Genomic DNA, 26,186 nt, shown 5'->3' with positions numbered 1-26,186 from the left:
TCTGGTCACCTTAAAGACCTCCACTGGCTACCCGTCAACAAGAGGATTACTTTCCGACTGCTTACCCACGCACACAAATCACTCTACGACATCGGACCAGATTGCCTCAACTCTCGACTGTCCTTCTACACCCCCTCCCGCCAACTTCGCTCTTCCAGCCAAGCCTTCGCCACTGTACCTCGCATCAACAAGACCACCATGGGAGGCAGATCCTTCTCATACCTGGCTGCCAAAACATGGAACTCACTCCCCGCTTACCTTCGCCTCACCCAGAATCACCTAGCGTTCAGAAAGCAGCTTAAAACGTGGATATTTGACAAATAATCCTCCTCCCCTTCCTAAGCGCCTTGAAACCCTCTGGGTATGTAGTGCGCTATATAAATTTTATGACTTGACTTGACTTGACTGACCATTGTTTCATCAACATTTTATTCATGAAGGCTAAACATTTTAATTCTAGCCAGTGCACATTCTTCGCTGCACTTAGAAGAAAACATCTTGTTTAGAGTTTGCTACCCCAAAATAACCTTGTAATTTGAAAAAACCCAAAATAATCAAATAACGGGTGATATTTCATGTGTCCTATATTGCCATCTGCGGCCGGGGCGGTCTTGCGACATTAAAAAACCACTCTGCCTTCAGCATTATTTATGGTGTCGCCACAGCCCTGTTATGTAAATATTGGATCATATTACACAGTTAACCATTATGTATACTCTTCTTACATTTGTAGTCTGTCCACTAGAAAAGTTGTTTTGTTGACCTAGATAGAGGCTGCAACAAGCAGCGAAGGTTGGGTTGACTATCCTTTCAGTGTGGGTGATGACGATTTGGCACGTTTAGAATGGCCACAAGGCAGGTGTTCACGCACCTTGGAATATTCCATCAAAATCCTTTCCATATTTCAAAATCGCAACATCTTAAACATTTGCAAAATTAATTCAGTAAAAAAAAAATTGGAAAAACAGCAGCACATTACTTAAAGGTTTCTATAGTGCTTCTTTAACAATATTGCTGCATATTATCCACCGGTTCCTCCTCCTTCCTTAAAATCAGAAACGTTTTCCATTTTTCAATGATTCCATATTTTAGTGAAATTTCAGTCTTGTTTATCGCGTCCATTTTTAGCAGTGGCTTGACACAGAAAATGGAAGGGCGTTGAATCTTCTATGCCACCCACCCAGCCTACAATTACAGCTCATTATGCCGCCGGGAAGCACGTTTAGCCTGACCTTGCTTAAATGGGTTATGTTATGTGTGACAGTCATAAGTAGGCAAAATAAGGATGAAAAAACGCCTGCGGAACCGACGGTTTGTGATGGTTCAATTGTGCTTGTCATATACGTGGTGATACGCAGAGGTTTGAGAATGTGCAGTTCCCCAGACGGTCAACCCTGCACAGGGACTAGCATTTTATTGAATGTTTTTATATAGCGCTCTCAAATCCAAGGTTATTGTAGCACTTTATGTATAACTGAAATACTTCATACAGTTACAGAAAAACATGGAGCACTTTCAACTTGCCAGGAGTTTGTAGTAAAAGAAGACATCTGAGCTGGACAATAAATTGCTCTCAATGATTTGCATGTTCTTTGTAGGGAGAACAAGTTGTAGGTTGCACGAGTGGGTACACTACGTGTGAAAAAAAAGCTGACTACGCCCTTCGGAGAGAGTAAGGTGGTATTGATTTTTTGCAAGTTTATCTCTGCCAGACACATCGGACTAGGTATACATTTAAAATGTAGAAAGTTTTACAGTTTCAAAACACTGTGGCAAAGACAAAACTCATCTCAGCCCTAATCGTCACAGCTTCAAATAAGAGTCCCTACTGCAGAGCACCTGACCACACTCCTCCCACCATAAGAACTGCGTAATGTGAGTACGCTGGGGTAGACCTATCTGGAACCAGCAGTAACTGCTAACCTTCCACCTCAAACCAGCTTCAAAATCCACGCAAGATGCCTCAAAGTCATATGTGGCCGATAAGACAACGTTGAGTATGGCAGAGTTCATTTTGATAGTCATTTCCATTCCTTCAAAACAAAAATAAGACATCGGACCCGGTGGATCTGTTCGGGCAGACAACAATTTGCAAGAAGCGGCAGCAGGTTATGAAGTATGCTTGTGCTGGCCGGAAGAAAGAAGAGCGGGAGCTCTGCCCATGACAATGGCCTTCTTGGGTCTTCTTCTCTTCTTTCCCCATCCCACTCAGGAGGATGGTGGCCCCAGAGCTAGACTGATACTTGTGGGAGGTGGTTGGCGGGTTGCGTCTGGAGGGGTGATTTGGTTTCCCTAGCACTCACTTGAATATCACACCTCTTTACTATATTCTGTTCAGAAAAGAGGTCTACAAAAAAGGAGGAATGCCCTCTCAATATCCACAATGAGAACCAGCAGGTTCTATATATACACATCCATACAGCCCCTTATGGAACACACACAATTTAGAAGAACTCCGTCCTCAGAACCCTCTCACCCTCACACCCCTCACCCTCACACCCCCTCAACCTCACACACCCTCACTGACCCTCACCCCCTCACAACCCTCCCACCCTCACACGCCCTCACCCTCACACACCCTCATACCCCCTCACCCTCACCCCCTCACACACCCTCACACACCCTCACTCACCCTCACTCACCCTCCCACACCCTCACCAGCATAGCATAACAAAACATAGCACATTACAATAACTTTTATGTAAGTAATAATTATTTAAAAAAATTAAAAGCCATTTCTATTTGTAATATCAATACATGTAAGTCACGTAAATATAACACATCATCACAAATGCTATAGGTGTCACATATGCGAGAGTTATAAATATTGGCATTGTAAATGACAAAGCTATTAATTTCGCTATTTTCAAAAACAAAACATAAATAAAAAAACTGTCATTTACAATAGCAATAGCTCAAGCTTTCCTAATCCGAGACCTATTGCATTGCAAATGATTGTCTTTTCTAGGGAGTATTATAGTACCAAATGATCAATCCCAAATTCCCAATGAAAAGTTGATTCCAACGGACTTGCATTTTTGGTGGCAGTGCTGGGTGTTTACAGCTTGTGTTGCTGAGCACATGCTGGGCATACTTCCTGCATTAATAGTTGAGTTCTGAACTGCTACTTCCTGAAAATATATGTGAGCGTAGAAGTGCAGGCCGCACATATTGTCTTCCAGGTTTTATAGAGTAAAAAAGTGTAATATTTTTAGATCTTGCCTTCTAAAGCTTTGCTGTTTGTTGCCATAAGACCTATTGTCCACAACACCAAATCCTTAGGCGAACTTTGGGCTTGCCCATTGCGTTTTATGAGTTGTTTTTCTTATCTTTCTCATTTGCTTGCTGTCTATAAGGAGACCTCCCTTCTTATCTTTATCTCACTTCTGGAGCATGGCTTCTTTTCCATCCTTTTGAGTGGATGACACCCTGGGCAGACATCAGGGAACTGCTTTCTTTGCTTTATCCTTTAGCATTCGATAGGAGTGCATGTATTGTCTTGCACTCTCTCCCATATGCCTCTTCATCCTTCACATCCCCCGTCTCCAGCACTAGCCGTGTTGCTCCTCCACCACTCATCCTGCAGCCACTTTGTTTCACCCACTCCTGTCCCCGCTACCTCTTGATCCCCACTGGTTATGATTTTGAGCTGCACCTGCCCCTGTTCCTTCAACACCCCTCCTCACCCTATTTTCCTTTCTTTTCTTAAATGCATTCTTCTTCTTTTTTTTTAGAATGGTCCAGAGCTGCATTTTGCTGCTGAGCTGCTCCTTCCGCTCCAATACACTTTTGCACACTTTTAACATTGTTTTCCATTTACTGCTCCAAGACGGGCGTCCTCAATCTTGGAACAATTCATTAAAAAATAAAAACAAATGGCTACAGCGACGTCATGATGTATATGTGTGCATGCGAGATGACACATGCACACTTTTACCTCATGTAACTTATCGTCTGCTTTTGTAATTTGTTCATTTGTAATTTTCTGTTCCTTTTGTGAAGCGCTCTGAAGCCTTTGGGTAAAATTCCGCGCTATATAAAAACGCATAAATAAATTAATTAAAATTAAATAAAACACATATACATCATCATATTGTGTGACTGCCACTTTAGCTTTTTTTACCAATGCTGTTCAGCATTGGGGTAACAATCTTTTTTTTTTTTTTTGTCAATGCTGTTCAGCATCAGCAACACACTAAACCCAAACGGACGGCTAGCACCTGTCAAACACGAGACTGATTGTCTTTGCCAATGCTTGCTACTAAATCCACATTGAAGATACCAGAATGGAAATCAGCTGCATCACAAAATTGCAGACCAAGTTAAGCTATTCTAAGTTGCACAGGAATTTAAAGTAGGAAACTGTGCACTGCTGCAACTTGGATTAAACGAATCAAAGTGTGCAATATTCGATCACATATCCAGCTGTAGTGGCCTGACTGTCATAGGCTCATTTTTTTATTCTAGATCTATGTGCACCGATTCTACATACAGGGTTCACCTGCTCAGGGCATATTACTTTAACAAATGTATTTTATGCATTTTTTATCGGGTTTACAAAAAAGTATCCAATAGCTTTTTTTTCATTCCGAACTGCAGAAAAAGGCAAATAGAATTTGTAAAGATATGGGCAGAGTTTTTCTACTCACAGATAACGTGCACAAATACTTAATTACTGCATGGTTATGCCATCATATCGAACTAAATAAACCGTGATTGATCGGCATCGTGAACCCTGCAGAGCGAGCGCAGCACTCTTCATTTCCTCCTGCACCAAGTTCACATTTAACAGTGCTCTACCCTCACCCAGTGGCCCTTTCCATGTAACACTAGATTTGGTGAATATATAAACTTCCGGTTATCAACACAGCCTGTATTAATAAAAACCTCACGGGGTGAGTGGCTCTGCAAAAAACTCGCCTCTGCTGTGGCGAGGCACCACAAAATGCACACACATTCACTGTGGCGAGGCACCACAAAACACGCGCACCTTTACTGTGCGATGCTCCAAAAATCACACCTTCACAATGACGAGGCAACACAAAACACACGCACCTTCAATTTGTGATGCTCCACAAAACACAACTTTACTGTGGTCACCTTTATCACAGGTTGATGCCAAACAAGAAACTTGCTTTGTGGGAGTTAAAGTTCTGACAGTGTCGTTGCCCACAGGGTTAAAGTGTACACATGTTTCTCTAATTTAGTCACCAAAAGCCGGGTTAGAAGAAATATTCCACATTCCAAAAACCGGGACATGTATTTAAAAATAGAAAAAGCGGTTGAACAGTCCTCAGGAAACCAGGACTGCCCGGGGAAATCCGTGATGTTTGGTCACCCTACATAAAAAGCCTGTCCAAAAGGAAGATTTCAACTAATATAAGGATCGAACTAAAGCTTTTCCATTCCACTATTTTAATTCTAAGCTGGGCCAACAAAGTCACTAATACCAGTGGATAAAGACATGCCCTCCCTGGTTACTCAATATAAGCCACCTCATAGGGCGTGCCAAAGCAACAATGCATTATGTCACAATGAACCTGGTAACAAGCTGTAGTGTTGCACTCTAGTGTTTCCTTCACCACGTGACGGAAGACGCTAGGAGCGTGGGGCGGCCATCTTACGGATTGCAGCCCAGCAGATAGCCAGAGCAGTAGCTTGCCCCCGGCGCTCTCACAAATAAATAAATACTTGAAAAGTATGACGTGCTCCCTCATTTGTAGCCTCAAATGCCTCACAACAAATTGGCGATGAGGCTGGGGAGGGAGACACGCCACAGCCAAACCACGACGCGGCAGCAGAGTACAAGCGGCGGCATGGAATCCAACACCTACTCAGACGTGAACTACATTGGATAGACCGTTTATGCACGGTACAACCCAAGGGACTCAATGAACGCTTAGAATACAGTTGTTACCTTTAACATTTCTAAGTTCCAAGAATTCTTGTTTACAACAATTTGTGATTGCACAGTACCGTAATGCTAAAGTCTAAACCTAATATGCACCTGTTATTTTAAATTGTTACTTAAATTGTTTATACTTTCTATACATTTTCTTTTCGTGAACAAGTAACTACACACACCAACACCGGGTTCATAGACATGTTCACCCTCAACATTTACGCGGAAGTAATCAAGCACAACCGTCGCTTAGCTACCACCTATCACTGTTGACGCTTTGAGACATCCGTTACACAAATCACGCTCCTTGTTACTACCGCTGGTAAACATGTGATCATCATGGCACCAATCCAGTACACACATACATCAGCACCTCCGCAATCACTTTCCACTGACCCCGACAGAGTTCGAGACACCCGCCAATCTTCACACGCTTAACGGTAAGCTCCGAGATATCGCTCGTCATTGCACAGCAAGTTCTACAAACTATTGCGCAGGACGCTTTCTTTAACATTGCTTCCTTTTTCCATACAGCTCCACATAACGTACGGAGAGCCCGTACATCACAGGTCAGAATTAAAGTTTACGCCAGCTCACATTGCATGTTGCACATTCTCCGTTAAGCGGCAATTCACTAACACAGAACACGACCGGCACGTATGCAATTACTTATCACTTTACCCAACGCGTGAATTCACAATATAAATCACGGACACCCGGTTCTTTTAAATGTTTTACGACCGCGTCACTACCGATGCATTGACCAATTCACCCACCAACTTGTCACGAATCGTTTACCTCATGGGCAATTTTCTTTTACATTTGTTACCGTTTTTCCGATACCGTCTTCCGTAATCCGCCCTAATTTCACATGCATGAGTAAACAACATGTTAAATTAACTGTAATGTAAATACTTGATATACGGAACCACATGCTCTTGTATTATTTTGCAGGACTTTCAAGACCCCTGATGAAGGGCTAACGCCCGAAATGCATTGGGCACAATTGTAATGAATATTTTTTGGAAACGTATTATGAAGGAATAAAACTTATCAAAAGAACTCAAGAAAATAAAAGCAATTGAAACATCCAAAATTACTTTTATTGGACTAAAAACATGAACTAATTCATTTAAGAGTGCGTCGAAGGGACGACACTCCTGAGGGAAGTGCCGCATTCCAGATCAGAACCAAAGCAGGCCATGACGCCAAGCTCTCCACAGTGCTACGCATACTAAAGCAGAACGGCCTCACCTCAGAATGGGACAAGTGCAGGTTTGGAGTGTCATTGGTCATGTACCTGAGACATGAAATTAGTGACTAAGGCATTGCACCAAAACAGGCTAATGCGGGGGCTATAAAGGATGCACCTACCCCCAGGAATAAGGATGATGTTCGGTTCCTCCTTGGAATGGCAGAATTCTATAGCAAGTTTGTGCCTCATATGACCACCAAAACACACAACTTGCGTCAGTTACTAAAGGAGAAAACCGCTTTCACTTGGTCGGAGACAACACAGGAGGAATTCAAGCAAATCAAAGAAGACATATGCGAGGCCCTGCCCCTACACAACTTTGACCAACGGGCGTTGTCTATTCTCACCACGGACGCCAGTGACAGAGGGCTGAGAGCAGTCCTGATGCAGCAGTTCGCAGAAGGTGAAATGACGACGGTCAGCTTTGCGTCCCGGTCCTTCAAAGGAAGAAAAATTCAGTGTGGTGGAGAAAGAGATGCTAGCAGCAATCTGGGCAATGGAAAGATTCCGCCAATTCTTGTGGGGCTCCAGATTCCTGCTCTGGACGGATTACAAGCTGCTTGCGAAGGTACTCACGTCAAGTGGACATGCAACGGCCACGCCGCGCATAGCAAAAATTACCTTGTGGCTACTGGATTATGTGTACAAGGTCCAATGCATTTCAAGCTCTAAGAACAAAGTAGCCGATTTCCTCAGCAGGGCAGCAGCAATGGAGAACATACCGGTGCCAACGGCAGAAGATGATTACACCATTGCGTTCATGGAAGACCAAGAAGCGGTCATAAGTGCACAAGAGTGGAAGATGGCATACGAGGAGGACACAAGCCTCACAACAATCAAACAGTTCATAATCGTGGGGTGGCCCGGAAAAGAAACACTTAAACACTGAACAGAGGAAATCCTATGAAGTTCATGAAGAGCTGTCAGTAGGAGACAATGAGACGTTTGTGCTCAGAGGAGACAAAGTGGTGCCCCCAGGATGACTGGTAAACCAGTTACTCCCCATTTTGCATGAAGGACACATGGAAATAGTGAAAACAAAACAGAGAGCCAAACAAGCATACTGGTGGCCGTCACTGGACAGCCAAGTGGAGAGGCATGTCGGAGAATGTAAACAGTGCAGCAATGCTGACAAGACACAGACCACGATGCGGCCCCCGTTAGGGAAGTTCTCGAATCCAGCCAGTCCATGGGAAGAATTGTCAGTGAACATATTGTGTCGCATATTGGATGTAAACTGTGTACGCCATTGTGCTTGTCAACGGGTACTCCAAGTGGCCGGAAGTTGAGATATGTAATGTAATGTAATGTATGTGTCTCGTAAAGCGCACTGCTGCCCTGAGGCGTCGTGGCGCTGTGAGACCGTGGACACCGATGCAGTACTGGCCTTCCTTACATCCACATTCCTGAGAGAAGGGATTCCACGAGTCATAACGTGTGACAATGGACCCCAATTCACGTCTGAGAAATGGAATGCATTCTTGGGAAGGCACGGAATACAGATCAAACACACCCTGATATACCATCCAGCAGGGTATGGCCTTAGCGAAAGATTTAACAGGGTCATCATGGTGTTAATTCAGGCAGCCATCAACGTAGGAAAGAATTGAAAGAAGGAACTCAAGTGCACGTTAGGGCCTACCGTATCACTCCCACTAAGGCAGGGTACAGCCCACTCAAAATATTGAGGGGTCGGGACCCATTCACCAGAGACAAAGTGGTGTGGAAACGATGCACAGTACAAAGCAAATGGTCTCTGGCGGTAGTGCGCAGCAATTAGGGAAAGGCGCCAAAGATCTACACAGACCACTACAACAAGAGGCACAATGTCAAAGATGCAATGCTTGTAAAGGGGGAATGGGTCAGAGTGAAGCTCGCTCAGTTGTGAAAGAAAGGTGACAGCAAGTACAGCACGCCACTGCAGGTCAAAGAAATGTACACCAGGTCAGCCTTATTGAGTGATGGGAAAATAGGGTCCCTGGAAAGAATGTCAAGGTGCAACAAGGTGATGAGATGGGCGAAGACAGAAGAGACCCCACTGGAAGGGAGTAATAATGGGAGCCTGGAGGAAGAGGAAAATTACAGAGACACAGAAGCACCTAGTGGTCGCACAGAAGACATCAACACAGAAGAGGCGAACACCACCAGGTATCAACCAGAGGAAACAACCAACGCTGCCCCACATAGTGGCAGTAGAGACACGAGGGGAGGCAACTGGGCGAGGCAGACCCGCACAGGCAGGACCGTGGTACTACCCAAAAAATATTGAGAGTTCGACATGAATACCTAATCACCGTTTGAACTGAACTATCCTAGTTTTTACCCAATAAGTTGTGATTCTTCGTAGTGTTGTTAAAGGGGGGAGATATGTAGTGTTGTGCTCTAGTGTTTCCGTCACCACGTGACGGAAGACTCTAGGAGCACGGGGCGGCCATCTTACGGATTGCAGCCCAGCAAGTAGCCAGAGCAGTAGCTTGCCCCCGGCGCTCTCGTAAATAAAGAAATACTTGAAAAGTACGACGTGTCTCCCTCATTTGTAACCCCAAACGCCTCACAACACAAGCTACAATTATACACATGCAGTGCCACAAAGGAACTGCTATAGCATATTGTTACCAAACAAGTATGCAGATGCAAAACGTACCACAGGCCACATTACATAGGTACAAATATTTCCATTCATTGCTGCAAGTCAGTTCTCCCTGCAACAACAAAAAGGTAAGCAGTAACATAATTCCGTGTCTCCATGTCAGTATCTTTGGCACAAGACTCAGTGCTTAATTGTAAAAAGACTATGAGCCAGGGCCATTCTCCGAAGTACACTGCACCCTCCACCCCCCATACCCTGCCAGCGCTGCCAGTGGCAGTACTAGCATAACACCTAACCATCGCAATCCTGTGACTATTCAGACTATTTCAGGCCACATAAAGCTATAATAATGGCATGAGAGGCTAGCATTATTATTCATTTTCAATGTATATTGACTTGTTGTTGTGCTCATCTCAACATGAAAGAGACAGCGCCACCAAGTGGCGGACTGTCAGAACCAGCGAACAATTAATGGCCAGTGCCGTTAACAGGAGTATTATGGTATGCACTCTTTATATCGCCCCAACCATGCAGCAGTTGCAGTTCAGGACTTAAGAATCCTAGGTACAATGTACATGTAGCAAGTGCACAATAATAGCATAACAGATGGGATTCTTCAATCCCTGTATAAAAACATGTCTCTAATTTCTTTATTATCAGCAAATTCTGAGGCACTGAATCATCACTGATTATTAAGAAAAGATGTCAGAATTCAATTGTAATAACAGTTGAGTTCTGACATCACAATGCTACTGCTACAGGCAGCAACCAGAAGAAAGGCCGGTCAGGTCACAGAGCACAATTAATGCAACAGTTTAAAGAAGAAAAAAAAACATTTGCTTTTCTTTCTTCTGCTTCGTTTTTTAGCATACAGTGACAAACATGTCTATTGTTTGCTTTCCTTAGGTAATTATAGATATGTTAGAATCCTTCTGCATGTTTCTGAACATTCTGAGATTCTGCGCTTTTTATAAAAAAATCTAACAAGGGAATCATTTCTCAGTTTTCATAATCCTGAATATAAATCCCCTGTCCAAATATTGACAGATAGAATTAAACCACGGATGTAAACATACATCAACTCATCAATTAAAATAAAACAGGTGTACACAATATTTAAATTGAGAAAAAATATCTATATTCCAAACCTGTAAGGAAAGGGTGCACAATAAAAAGAATCCAAAACACACCTTAACCTTGTCCACATGAATCAAATTGAAAATCATTTTAAAAAACACATAGGTCAAAGTATGTAGAGTCAACCCTCTTTTAAATTTGTGACTGTCACGACTGAATGATTTACGGGTGAAAATTCAGTGATTCAATAGCAAGAAGTGGAGTTGGCGCCGAGATTTCGTCCTCTATTTTCTGTAGTATGTGAGACCATTCTCAGGAGCTAGACCTGTAAATGGCAACTGATGGTTTAGAATTAAAGTGTAAACTATAGCTTTTTATTTGTCAATGCCAAATCCACTTATTGCCATTGAATCACTGGATCTTCACCCGTAAATCATTCGGTCTTCATGAGGGACGATCTCTTATTTAAAAGTGTGTGAACTCTACATACATTGTCCTACGTGTTTTTAATATTGATTTTCAATTTGATTAATATGAGCAAGGTTGATGTGTTTTTTTTGGTTAATTTTCTTGTGCACCCCTTCATTACATGCATGGAATACAGAGATTTTTTCAATTTTTTTGCGATCTACTTTACAGTGGGCTGCAAGTTGTGTTACAGGTAAGTAATATTTTCGTTAGTTGTCAATGAAGTTAAAAACTCGTACAACCTTGCTGAGCTTATTCATGGTACGAGTGATTGTTGGATTTGGCCCTCTCTATAGGATCAACCCCCAACCTTTTGCCAACACCCCTCCTGTTCTCTGAATTTCGTTGTTGTTGGGATGAGGACTCTGTGAACTTTACCACGGCTGACTGGTGCTAAAGGACTTGTGCTCTCCTCCTCAAACCTAGTAAAATTAGCTACACCCAATTGCCAAATCTAATTACTTATAAGTCCCTACTATATATTACTACATGTATGCAAGACCTGTAAATTAAATGCCACTAGCGAGCCTGCAGCACTCCTTGCGCCATCCACTTGAGAAGCCCTTTAAAACATGTCTGAGGCCTGCCATTGCAGCCCATAGTGCATTTTTAGGTCTCGCCTGTCAATGCGCTTGCGCATTGAGCCTGCGACAATATAGGGGCTTATCCGGAGGTTAACCAAACTGGCGATTTCATCCAGTGCCTGTGAAAAACAAGCTCAATGCGCAAGCGCCTTTACATAAAGCGTGTGCACATCAAAGCCAGCCATCTGCCGCCAGCAGCTTCACTTGAAAGGCAACGCTCCACCCCCTGCTGCATCAAAGGCTTTCGTCTTCTCTTTTCGAGAGCCTGCGCTGTCCTCATGCATTTCTCCTCCCCGTCATCATTTGTCTCTTCAAAGGCTCCGCTCCCCGCCTTCACCACTCTCCTACTCTCCTACTCCCACCTCCCACGGAGCGCATGGCACTGCTTAAATTTTACTTTGACGGCCGCCAGGCCTTCTCTCATGTTTTTTTTTTCTGTGGCCGTCCTTTCCGCCCTCTTATCACCGCAGCGCATGGCACTGCTTACATTTTACTTTGATGGACATGTAGGCACCACAAACACAATTATATTTGGTTTCCTACCCGCTTCATGGTCGGCCGCAGCACTTTACACACGAGCAACGCTCACCCATGACCACTGTTTGCTTTACTGTGAAAACAAAGCCTCTTCCTCCCACCCCCACCCTCCCACAGGAACAGTTTCACTTCGATAATGCTCTCTCTGTGTCGTGAATGCCTTGTTAGAGAGAGGCGGGAGGGCTGACTTTAGAAAGCGCATTTCTTAAAGGTGCACAAACTCACAGCCGGTGCACGGAAGCTGCTTCTCGCCTCTCCTTGGATTATCGCACCTCACTCAAAAATTGCTACAACGCGTCATCAGAGGCCCCACGCATTGCACTGCGCACATAACGTTTATGTACACTGGAACCGCGCTTCATGTTTGAGCGTGGCGCACCTGCAGCGATTGATTTCCAGTGCACTAGGTACTATATCCAATAGATTTTAAACTTTCTATGTTCCTCTCCTCCACCCCCGGAGAGCGGAGAAGGCCACGGAACCCTTCTAAACAGCACTCTTCTTTTCCCTTATTGCTTTCTTTGCCTCTCTTCTGTTCCTGCTTGCCCCTGATTCCTTGCCCAGCCTCTAATTGTTAGCCCTGTCACTGTTTGCTTTCTCTGACCCTCCGCCCCACTTGCTTGATTTCTGTAAACCTAATATGTCCCCTTTTTGGGTGACTTTCTCTGACCCTGCTTGTTTCACCTGCCCCTGCTTGCCCCAGATTCGTTGCCCTGCTCTTGCTTGCTTCCTCCAACACTCTTCTGCCCCTTTTTGCCTTCTCTGATGATCCTTTATCCCTGCTTGCATTCCGTGCTTTCCCCAGATGCCTTGCCCTGTCCCTGATTCTCTGTCCTGTTGTTTGCTTTCTCTGGCCCTTCTCTGTCGTTCCTTGCTTTCGATGACCCTCCTCTGTCTCTCCCTGGTTCTCTGTCCTGCTTGCTTCACTGTCGCTGTGTGCACGTCCCCTCTTTCCACCCACCCCCACCTGTCCCTTTTGCACTCCCTGTCCCTACTTGGAATCCCTGCCCTTACAGTTCACTGGTTTGTGTTCTTCAATGCCTCGACTTACTCTCCCGCCTCTGTATGCCTTCCCGTCTTTGCTTGCTCTTTCTTGTCCTTACTTGCTCTCCCTGCCCCTGGACACCCCCGTCCCTTTCTAATCCCCCTTTCTTACTCTCCCCTGTCCCTGCTTGCTCATCCCTGCTCTGCCTTCCCTCCCATGTGCAGCTCTCCTGTTCTTTCCCTCTCTGTCCCCCTGCTCCTTCTCCCACTCTCCCTGCCGCACCTGTTGCCCTACTCCCTCCTGCCTGCGGCTGCCTGCTGTAAGTAATCCGGCCTCTGACTATTACTCGACTTCGTCTTTCCCTGGAGAGAGCTGATGCCAGCCGATTGTCCTAATGGTACTCCTTTCATCCCTTTCCGTCTGTGCCTGGCCAGTAACAGGGATGCGCTGATAAACAAGGACGCCCTGATGTAGTTGTGCCTAATTTACTGTGGCATGAGTGTGACTTACCCGTGACCTTGCGTACCTGCACTTCCTGTCTCTTTGTCTCGTTTTTGTATGTTCTTTTTCATCCGCACTTTACTCCTATGCCACTGTTTCCCCTCCATCCTTGTTTTTTTAGGGGACTTGTTTGCATGTTTTGACGTGGCTGCATTTTCGTCACAATAAAATACACTGAACATATTCTTCACAAAAGTTATTTACAATAGTTTAAGCTATTGCTATTATGAATTACAAGAACTTTTATTTAAATATTAATTATTTAAAAAAAATTAAAAGCCATTTGTATTTGTTATATGAAAACATGTAAGTCACGTACATACAAAACATGTGGCATTACAAATGCTATAGGTGTCACATTTGAAAAAGTTAAAAGTATTGGCATTGTAAATGACAAAGCTATTAATTTTGCTATTTTCAAGACTAACACATAAAAAAATTGTCATTTACAAAAAGAAATAGCTCCAACTTTTCTAATGCGAGACATATTGCATTTCCAATGCTTGTTAAAACTGCCACTTCGACCTGCCTATATAAACCTTTTTCCAGCTCAAAACCTCCCTTTTTAATACTTATTACCATACCCCATCCCCACCCCAATGGAATTCTTTATACAGCCTATAGGGTAGTGTGCATTATATTCAAAAGTTAGGAAGTCTTTTTAAGTTTTACATGTCCTGGTACTGAAAACTCCCAAATTAGTTTTCACTACTATGAGGCCTACCTCTCCCTTATGATTACATTGAGTTACCTTATCTCATCAAGAACAAATACAAATGTCATGTTTGGTCTTAAGGTAATTGTAATTTAAAATCCTCCGTAGTGGTGTAGTCATATTTTTAAGTAACAAATCTGAAAATGCCACTTTGAGGTGCTTTAAAAATACCTTAAGGTAAACCACAGGGGTATCCTTTATTGGGGGTAACTTAGGTATGATTAAAAATACTGTATTGTATAGCCAGTGGATGCTTCCGACGACAATGTCCAGGGCATCCTAACAATCTGCTCACATGTTTCTGCCCTCCTTTAGCCATATACTGGTAGAAGGATCCCTGTTCTTCACTGTGTGTGGAAAAATACGATTCATACAGAAAGGGAATGTCCTACCTTTGTGTTATTGTATTTTCACCTAGGGCGTAGAACACTATTTTCAGTGTTATATGTGTCATCATATTCTGTTGGTAGCAGTTTGCCTCAGTGCAACATTTATATAACAGCATACTTGACTGGGTGGCACTGAAAACACATAAAATGTAATCATAGTGATCAAGGAAATTGTTGGATTTACTTGCATCCTCCTATATGTGCACTCTTGCCTAGCTCTAATTGGGTTATTTTTTAAATGTCATTGTCTTAAAAGAGGTGGTAACGCTATAGCCACACACCTTACAAAGAATTATATTTTTGTAATCCCCTAGACAGTAAAACAAAGGGGCACTAGGTGTTGGCAGGTTGGGCCATCCTGCCTGGATGGGTGGGGTGGAGCTGTACTCCGCCTCACTTACATTACACAGGACTTGCCTGCAGCACACACATAGTAACTTGACACGAGCCTTTTGTAACCCCAGACTTGATCCTTGGCAGAGCTTTGCATAACCAGATGTGGGGGTAGCCTAGAACGTTCCCCCAATTCAAAGGCTGGCACCCGGTATACATATTTGACCTCCTGAACCACTCATCACTATACTTTTGGACCTGTGGAGGACACTAGAAAGAATGCCCAGTACTTCAGAGGACTGCCTTGCTGCTTGGGGCCTGCCCTCCTGCTACCAGAGGAGTACCTTGCTTCTTGAGGTCTGCCTTGTACCTCAGAGGAAAGTCCTACTGCTTGAGGTCCACCTTGCAGCTTGAACCCAGACCTGCCAGAGTGACTTCCAGGACTTTGTGACTGTCCTCTTGTGTGCGCTACAGGGATATAGAGAGTCATGATCCCCTCAAGTGTTGCCCATGGAGCCCTGGACTCTTGGTTTTGGTGTTGAAGGTGCTGCTCCTGATTAATCATAAAAGTTGGCACTTAGAAACATTTTCACTAAAAAGGGGCGTTGGAACTGACAGAAAACCAGGACCTACCTGCCTGCCAATCCCGCCAATTCAATTCAATTCAAGAATACTTTATTCGGATTGCAAAAAATCCATGAAAGTCACACATTACATAAAAATACATTTTTAAAATAATTACACAATTTCCATAAAATAGTTAAAAACTGCAATTGGTTTTCAAGTGTTAGTGTAAACAATCAAAGTCAGATTATTAAAGTCCAATCCCTCCAAGGGGCATCTCCCCAGCAGCAAATCCTGTTCAGCTGGACCTCTGAGCAATGGTATCCAGCCTTGTCGAGCCCTTTTTCCCAAAAAGTTGTCTTAAGTCCAAAGGTAAAAATCTTCACTAGGCTCTACGATGATAGTCTCCCCATTGATTATGATGCACTTCTCAGCCTGAGAACCCAGCACCTCTCGCAGGGTGCTATTTTTCCCCAAGCCTTGTCCAGCACTCCCTGGCAACTACAACTCCTCCTCAGACACCACTTGCTGCCTTGCCCCGGTGAACTCTACGTTCCTCTAGAATTTTTCACAGAATTTCAAAGGTAAGTCGAGACCAGGCCAAACCACCTTGTGTATCCATACCACACTCCATCCTGGTCAGTCTTTTGACATTGCCCCCGCTTGTGCCATTAGATACCTGAGGTTAAATTTACCGAATATGAGGCTCCCAGATGTAGGTGGGACTCTTCTGAGTCCCAGAGGCCTTACAGAATCGGTATTTTACCATCAAATCCAATTTGATGGTAAAATACCGATTCCTGTGTGCATGCACATGTGTGCATGCACACCTATGCCATGTGACAGGCAGACCTGCCCTTAGGGCATGTATGCCTGCCACATGGCACCCGAGCCTGTTTTGGGGGTGCCAGCGGGTGTCAAAGTGACACCCCCTGCACCCTTGTGAAAATCGGTATTTCAAAGCCCATAGGAATGAATGGGCATTACCGATTCGGTATTTACCGAATCGGTAAATAGCGAATACTTCTTATTCGGTATTCCAGCACATCTGGAATACCTACATGTCCACAGCTTCGATTTACCGATTTTTAATTACCGAATAGGTAAAATTTGGTAATTAAAAATTGGTAAATCTATTTTACCTACATCTAGCCCCAGAGGTTTACACACATGGTAACTTAGTGACTTTTGTCGTTCACTTTGACAAGGATTGTGGTTATTGCATGAATAGGGTTTCACACCCTTGAACCAATAACCAATTTCCTACAGTGGTTCTATACATTTTAGGAGGAACACTAGTTCTTTTATGGCCAACTGAAGTCTAAACTTCTCTTCTATAAGCAGTGGAGGTGTTTTATCAACAGCATGAGTCTAAATTAAACTTGGTGGTGGTAGAAACAGACAAATATCTTTGCAGTTTAAATTTGTAGTCTGTATATAATATGGGTGACGTTGATTTTTTATATTGGAGTAGAGCTGTTAGATGTTTGTATTGTATATAAGAAATTTAATAAGCCTTCTTTGTTTTTTACAGCACGTATGCTAGAGTTCCACGTAAAATCAACGTTAGCAAAGACAAGGTATTTCTACATGAATGTATATTGGGGAGTGATGACCATTTCTTATTACTTTTACTAAACCAATTTCTCAAACACATAGCATCATGCCATTTTGCTTTTCTAATCGATTATTTGATTATCCTTATTAAGTATAAATTAGTACATGATTTTATTTCTAGAGAACAAACATTTCTCAAGGTACTATAGATGCACATATTGTTTTTTTGTTCAGCATACCTTGGGCCACGTCGTGAATGGATTTAACCAATATGTCAGTCCTTGGGCTTGTCAAGATATTTAGTGGCCCATAGAATTTTAAAAAGGGACCCAACACCGGCTAGTAGTTTTGCTGTCAGCAAATGTTTGCAAGCTGTTTGGCATAGGCGTAGTAAAATTCTAAAGAAGATAACACGTTGAAACACACTGTATACACATTTTTTACAATCACACTCACTGAATTATATATTTGCATATTTATAATGTTTTTACAATTTGGCGGAGGTTTTTATTCCCATTGACAATCACATTATGTGTATTCAGTTCTTCAATTAATTCTTTATCAATCGATCATTTGGAGGAATTAAATGTGTGCTCCTTGAGATTTTATAGTTAAATAGTTAAGGAAAATATCTTAAACCGACTTGAGCATGAGCAATCCTATTTTTTAACTTATTTATTTTTTAGGCATATTTTATTGTATTATTGTATGTACACTTTGATGGTTCATGGTTACTGAAAAAAAGTATTCTACTACAATTACTAGATGCAGTCTTCCTTCATGTTTCTTTTTAATGTCTTCTTTAACTCAAGCCCGTTTATTATACATCACATATACAAATACACTTTTTACTAATTCAAATACACATTTCTTTTCTTGATACATGTACTTTTTAACACAGTTTTGCAAATCTCTGAATTTTCAATACAAATGACATTAGATAGAAGCAAGAACATTCCATATTATAGAGATCGGTCGAAGCAGAACAAATAACCAGTGCAATTTACAAATGTTCAGTGTGTATACACTAGCAATTGTGTTAAGTGTGGAATACACTGCATAACAAAAGAGGACAAATACAGCATTCAGCCCACGGTATATGGCACATGAGTGTATAAAAGAATCTTTCAAAACCCAGAGGCCTCTTCTAACATGTAAACATTTAAGAGTTACATGTTCTCATCTCCTCAACTCTACTCCTACCTCATTATCTATTCCTAATTATTTCAGCTCGTGTAGTGTAGTGGCCAATATACAGTTATGATTGCCTTATGCAATGTTTATGTTCAAAATGATGTGATATCAAAAACACCTATAGGTAATCATTTTGTCTTACTGTTGATGACAAAAGCATTTCCATGAGAAACCACAGACCTCTAAAATAACGACTGCAAAAATAAAGACTCGAAAATGTATATCTCAGAAAATTTTGGCCATAGAAAAACATCTGCCTTAAAAACTAAAAACTAATAGAAATTACAAAACGAAGCAAACTCATTTACTAACAAATTTGCTTGGTTAAATTATTAATTTGACTTCAGAACTTGCATATTTGAGTACAAATGCTGGTAGCGGGATAAGGGGCCATCAGTGTGTGTGTTGCTTAATAATTTCGCATTTGAACCTACATCTCTTTAGTATTTAATTTCATATAGTACTGGGAAACCTCATTTAAACTGTCATCTGCTTTTTGTATTCTTTTTGAACTTTCGAACAGTGCAAAGTATTTTGTTCTCTTCTGCTACAATGGAACTGTATTTATTTGTATATAACGATACCCATTACCTGCAACACCTCAGCAGGGCTGTTTATTTTTCTGTTCAATACTGTTAACTTACAAAAAACACTTTGCACTGCCTATGCACTGACCCTCCTGTGTTTCAGCAGTAGACAGCGAATGAAATTACTTTACAAGATCATGAGAGCCGGCACCATAGATAGTAGCATATCCAAATAAAAAAAATTATCAGAGTAATTTGTATCCTTCCCTTGGGCTAAACATACAAAATTCCTCTTGAGACTGAAGGACACAGGAGGTTATTCAAAGTCAAAAAGTAGCTTTATTCGGTTTCAGTTTAAGAACCCATAAAAGCACACAAGAAATACATTTAAAACATTTCATTTTTACATTTGGTCATCATCATATCCTCTATAAAAACAAATTGCGTAAACGAAAATTAGTTACTTCCAGATATAAAGTTAAGATTCAATTCATTGTCAACCTGAATCTCAACTCCACTTTTTAAAAACATAGAAACAGCATATATAGGGAACTCATCCTCTAGCATTTGTAGTCTTAATAAAGTAGGTCTGCATTGTCTCAAGCCCCACTTCTTGAATAATACAAATAAGTATTTTCTCCTAATCCAGCTATAAAATGTACAAAGCAAAATGCAATGTAACATTGATTGTTGGGATACATCATTACAGGGGCACGGGATCAATGACTTTGACCAGATGTTCACCTCAGGGAAGGTCGTTAGTCTGTAAAAACTCCCGCCCCTGAAGCGGGTTAACAACATCCGCGTAAAACTGCTTGGTGTGAGCATTAAGTATTTCGGTAGGCCGGGGCCATCCAGGATTAGTTGATTTCGCATTACCGAAGGCTTCTTGCCGTCCAACTGCCATCTAGTATTTCCAGGTGGGTAAGACAGATTTCCTTCAACTTTTTCCTAGAGATTACAGAAATACATGACTGGTTGTCGAAAAATTCCTGGTGGCCAATATCTGTTAAAAAAGTGTTTTACATATTTGAACCACTCTATTTGTGCGCTGCCCTGAAGGTTCATACAATCCCGAATGGTGTCCCTTTTCAATTCTGTCTCCTTAGAAACCCATACCTTATGCCATAACAGAATTGGGCTCACCTTAATAAGATCTGATATATAGGCAATGCCCAGCTCTTTATGGCAAACAAAAGTTGAAGTAGACTTAGGAACTGCCAATAAATAGCGGAGGAAAGCGTTTTCACACTTCTGTATCTCAGAAAGCGCCGGGACACTCCTTGGAGTAGCTGTGCCCTATATAAGCAACCCCCATTAACATAACATAACATAACATAGTGTTCGTGATCCCCCAAATCCCGGCTCCATAGATCACCGTGGACAAGCACTTAGCCTTATAGATGTCCAGCAGGATTTTCATCGGTCGACCCCCAAGCTTAATTGCTAAATTACGCACAGCACCAATAGCACGGGAGAATGCTAGTTTTCTCGTATTCGCTGCTGTATCCCAGGTCCCTTTATGATCAAAATGTATCCCTAGATAGGAAAATGTTTTAGTGGAGTCAATTTTAGAACCAGACAAAAAAATGTTAAACTTGACATTACTCTTTTTGAGCAAGACAGTTTTACTAATATTGATTTTTAGGCCTCTCGCACTCATGTAATCTGCGAAGGAATTGAGAGATCTCTGGAGCCCCAATTGAGTCCGTGCCATGATGACCGCGTCATCCGCGTACAGCAGAATTGGTGCTGACCTTCCCTTTATTTGTGGGTAGTCCTGCCTATTTTCTATTAAATGAGACGCAAAACTATTAATATATAAATTAAATAAAAAGGGTGCAAGTATGCCTCCATGACGGACTCCTTTTTTATGGGAAATTTGGAAGTGCACTCACCCTTACTGCCAAAGCGGACCTTTGCACCCGCCCCGATATAATTCCTTAATAAAATTTAAAAGACCCATGTCTATGCCTAACTGAAGAAGTGTGTCCCATAATATTTCATGGCTTACGCAGTCGAAAGCAGAGCTTATGTCCACGAAAGTCAGGAATAATTTATCTCCCTTTGCCACCACATATTTACCAATAATAACAGCTAGGTTTAGGCCTTGTTCTACAGTGCCTAGCCCCTCTTTAAATCCATACTGATATTTTGAAAGAACGCCCATATCTTCCGCCCACATCTGGAGTCTGTTTAAAATGACCCTACCGGCCACCTTCATCAATGAATCTAGAAATGAAATGGGCCTATAACATTTTGGGTCATTGCGACCCCCCTTTTTAAAAATGGGGATTACAATTGCTTCTTGCTATGTTGGATTGAACCCTGTTTTATTGCAGCAATTTAGAACATTGGTCAGGAGGGGAGCCCATAATTTAGGATTTGATTTCAAAATATCCACGGGTACCCCATCGGGGCCCGCAGCCTTTCCCCCCCGAACTCTCTAATATAGCCACTTCGACCTCACGTAGTTCAAAGTTAACTTCCAGCGGAAGTAGGTCCGATTTGCTATTGTCCTCATCACCCGCTGACTCCACCTGTGTGTTCCCTAATAAGTAATCCTTGTTATATAGTCCAGTAAAATAATTAACCCAAGTAGATTCCTCTATTGCCAATTCTATGCTGTCTACTTTCCTATCTGCGAAGAAAGGGGCATTCACCGCCTTCCAGAAGCTGATAGAATCCTTACGGAGGGCAGCTTCATATAAGGTGTCCCATGCCTCCTACTTTATGTCCTTTTTTCTTTTCTTTATAGCGGCATAGTAAAGCCTCCTAGCATTTTGTATCTCAGCGCTGCTTTTGGGAACTCTTTTAAGTGCTGTTTTTAGGGTTGCGTGCCCTTTGCTACATTCCGAGTTGAACCATCCCTCAACTTTATCTCCCAGTTGTTTCCTTTCCGATCCCGTCAAGGATTGTTTAATCTCCTCCGTAATATTAATGAAAGCCGGCATAACGGCCTCCAGATTACATGGTTCTGAGAGACAAACCATGAAGTCCTCAAACGTACATGTTATTAATTTCTCTAGGAAGAGTATAGGCTCAATTTTACCCCATTTTATGGCATAGCCATTTCTTTTCGCTAAGTTTAACCTGTAGCAGTACAAATTGTTTACCAGTACCTCCTTAACGTTATTGTACTTCTTAAGTTTTAGCGAGAAACTATTGGGATAATGGTCGCTGATTGCGATTTCCCCCGACCTGAAGTTGGCCAGATTTTGAGAAAGTCTATTTGAAGCCATAACAAAATCTATTATCGAATTGCACCCCCTGCCATTATAAGTAGGTTTGAAATTGACCAGTGGCATACATAGTTCGATTCCGAAACCCAGGTCCATTTCAAACAGCAGGTTATTTACAAGATTACCAACTGGTGTATGTGAAAAATGAGTACAGGGTACTCCTTTAATGTTAACTAAGCCACACCTACTAGTATAAGCATTTGGACACAAGGAACAATTAAAATCCCCCACCCATAGAATGCGATTTCCTGAAAACAATCCCTGCTAGATTTCTGCATTGCATTTAAAAGACCCTCAAAGACACCGGGCATTTCACATTTGGGGATATTATTATAAAAATGTACAACATTAAGAGTCTCATTTCCCTCCACAGTGAGCTCCAACATTTGGTAATATTTTGAAACCACCGTGAATTTTCCCACCGTTGCGTTTGAGGTGTTCGAGATGTAAATGCACAAACCCCCTTTATTTCTGCCCCTTGTCGACAAATCAGCAGGAAAATGGAAAGTGCGATATCCATTTAAATGAACTGCCCCCCTCTCCCAGGTCTCCTGTAGGCAGACAATAGAAAATTCCTTTACAAAAGACATAAAGGATGGGTCATTTAGCTTGTTCGATAAACTAACAATTTTCCAGGATAAGAAAGATAAGAACTTTCCCCTCTCTCCTACCTCCTGAGCAGGGAGGGGTTGGATGCAAGCGCCTTCCAGTCTTATGTGTGGTGGAGTGTGGGGTACTGTTAGGTTTTCAACCAGGTCTTCTGAAACCCCCTTAGTAAATTCTTTGCTCAAGGCATTGTTCCTTAGTGCCAAATCAGCTACTGTGGGAGGTGGGCTGTTACCACTCAAGGGGCACTCCAGGTTGTTATGGATCAATTGCAAGGGGGCCTCTGGATGTTTGTCGGTGCGCCACCCCGTGTTCCCGGTAGTGGTGTTAAATGAGTCCATTTTATGTCAATCGACCATTTCTAGAGTGCTAAACCTATTTTGTAAGGGCAAATAATTTTGGACATATGGAGGAACATGTCTATAGCTTCCCACCCTTTTCAAACGGTGGTGCGCTACAAGTGTCCATGTTCCTGTGTTATCTGGTTGATTCGGTGGAGGAAAAAAGAAAGAAAGTGGTCTGGTTTCAATCGTTGCTCCTAGCTCTTGGTTATAATTATAGTTATCCCAGGAGCAAATGTACTCCACCGTGTGGGGGTCTCTGAAATTGACCAATACACAATCCCCTGCACATGTTTTCGGTGTATGACCCAACCATGGTAGCCTACGCACCATCATTATTTTACTTCTTACATGTGGTGGTAGCGGTCTATTAGCATTGAGCCAGTGTATAACTTTATTTTTTAGGCAAGTAAATGGCTCAGGACCGGTATTATTCAATTCAGGCACACCCATTAACACTCCCACATACGGGTTCGATTCGGGGGGTAGGTTAATAGGACGTGCCCGCCTGTGTGCTTCATCTAATGTTTCCCCTGCACCGTCTGTCGGTATTTTTTCATATGGTGCAGATGCCTTGCCCGAAATACAAGGGGTTTGTGACAAGGCTGGGGCACTTAAGGCTCCCTGAACATTTGTACGGTTTGAGCAAGATTGCTTCGTTGTATTTGATTGTTGTAAAGTGGTGTGATCAACAGGCACCACAGTTACCTTAGATATGCTCAGAGCATCACTTTTAGGTTTCCCGCTAACTTTGCTGTCCTTCACCTCCTGCTCTAGCTTAACTAGATGTTTTTCGATACCTTTAAGTCTTGCTTCCAGGGGGGCAAAGATAGATCTCATGAAAGACCCCAATTTATTTAATAAGGAGTTCTCGTCGATTTCAACGCCACCTAAGGATTTATTCAAATTAGTTTTTCGCCAGCTGTGGATACCGCGGTCTGGCTTAAGGCTTCCGAAGATGTATGGTCACAGGAGGTTATTAAATATGTTGTGCTACAACAAGTTCAACCTGATTGTTAGCTTAGTTCATTATTCTCCACAACCTCAGAAATCACACAGTTTGGTACCACAAAACAGTTCTGCCTCCACAGTCATCATTTTAGCTATATAGACCCAATCACATACAATGTCTGTGTTTCTTTTAAGGTAAGGTGACCTAAAATGTAACTCTGTAATATATATTTATATTTCATTATAGATTTATGTTTCTTTTTTTGCAGATATTAATCTATAATCCCGCATTCATGAACTACGTTTACTTCAACTGGATGGAAAAACATGGCCGGTATCCCTCCACCGGAATTATGTGCATAGTATTTGCACTCCATGTTTGTGATCAGGTACAATTTCGTGAATTCTTCGGCCAAATTACATTACATTAAATGTGCGGAAACAGTATGTGTAAGCAGTGATTAAAACAAGGCATAGTTTGCAATATGACCTTGTAATAAATTCACATAGTGCGCACAACAAGGAAAGTAGCTTTTAGATGCGGTGTGAAAATAGAAAGGTTGCCTCCAGAGAACACACCTTTAGAAATTATTGCAAATTAAGGGTCATATGTACAATGAAATGGCGGAGTGCGGTGCTGCGTCAAATTTGGCAGCGCTGTACTTCAACATTTCCAAAATACTTGGACCCCCCATATTTACAACATTATGGTGCACCCCTGTGTTTTTCCTAGCACTGGTGCTAAAATTAGCTGCCTAGTGCCAACTGAGGCATCCTTGCAGCATAGTGCAAGGGTGCCTGCATTGTATAGAATTACGTTTATATGCAGGAAAAGCACATAAACAATTAATAATGGTGATTTGTTACTTCTATGTAGGCTGAATTCTGGAGCACACATAGAAGTGGCAAATTGTCAATATTTAGTGATAGTTTATGTGTATAAAGGGGCACTTTCCTGCACTTAAATAATCAATCATGGTGTTTTGCACATTCTGTGTGTGCTGCAGACTGCAGACCACATAAAAAAGTAAAAACAGGGAGATATCATTGTATTTCTCCTCATTTTGCTATTCTAAAGCCTGCTTTTGTATGGTTGTTAATTTTTTGGTACTGCCTCAGATTTACAGATCCTTGTAAATCTGGGTCAGCGTAAAAAAATAAATCAATGGGTGGTGTGGTGGAATGCCCACAGAAACACCCATTGCTCACCTCTTTTAAGTAGACACCTGTGTTTATTTTATTTTATTTGAAAGGGTACCATATTAAAAGCGGCATTAAGCCACAAAAAGTGACTTAACGCCACTTTGTAAATATGGAGTGGGGCATTTCGCTACCAGAACTTCAGTAAAAGTGACGTTTCTGTGGTCAATGTCTTTGTAAATATGCAGCTAGCTGTGGGAACCGTTCATAGATCTGACCTACTAGCTACTTCTCCAAAATATTGATAAGCAGTCCAGTCATGCCATTTATTGAGTGAGCGACCGAGAAACTGACACAGAGGCTGGGTGTTTGAGTGTGCAGGTGGCTCCTACAGTGAACTAATCTGAGAAAACTGGACTTAAGTTCTTAAACAGCAAGGTGATAATGAAAAGCCTTCATGCCTGGAAGATGTGGGTTTCTAAGCTTTTGGTCCAGGTCTGAGAAGGTTCAATCGTTGTGAACATTGAGGACTTTCAATGATGCTGACAAACTATGATCATCAGCAGACAGAGCTCTAATTGGGAGATCTCTGTGTAATCTCTGGCACTGATAGGCTGTCACTTTCTTGAGATCCATCCTAAAGATTTGTGATAGCTAGAACCATGATTATTACATGAGGTTCTAGACCACATTAGATTCTTCTTTCCATAGGGAAAAGTATTGAAGAC

At 42.2% G+C, this 26,186-nt stretch overlaps 1 protein-coding gene across 2 annotated transcripts in view; it reads left to right on the top strand.

Moving 5' to 3' along the window:
- LOC147724708 (CMP-N-acetylneuraminate-beta-galactosamide-alpha-2,3-sialyltransferase 1-like) overlaps positions 1–26,186 on the top strand; it is a 237,309-nt gene that overhangs the window by 204,419 nt on the left and 6,704 nt on the right. For both annotated transcript variants that reach the window (XM_086966251.1, XM_086966252.1), the window contains exons 5-6: positions 17,435–17,480; positions 24,588–24,707. In XM_086966251.1, coding sequence (XP_086822377.1) covers positions 17,435–17,480; positions 24,588–24,707 — 166 coding nt within the window. The remainder of the gene's footprint in view (positions 1–17,434; positions 17,481–24,587; positions 24,708–26,186) is intronic.

The sequence above is a fragment of the Lissotriton vulgaris genome, chromosome 4_1, assembly GCF_964263255.1.
Source record: "Lissotriton vulgaris chromosome 4_1, aLisVul1.2, whole genome shotgun sequence".
Lineage (NCBI taxonomy): Eukaryota > Metazoa > Chordata > Amphibia > Caudata > Salamandridae > Lissotriton > Lissotriton vulgaris.
This window is presented reverse-complemented; position numbering and strand designations above follow the sequence as displayed.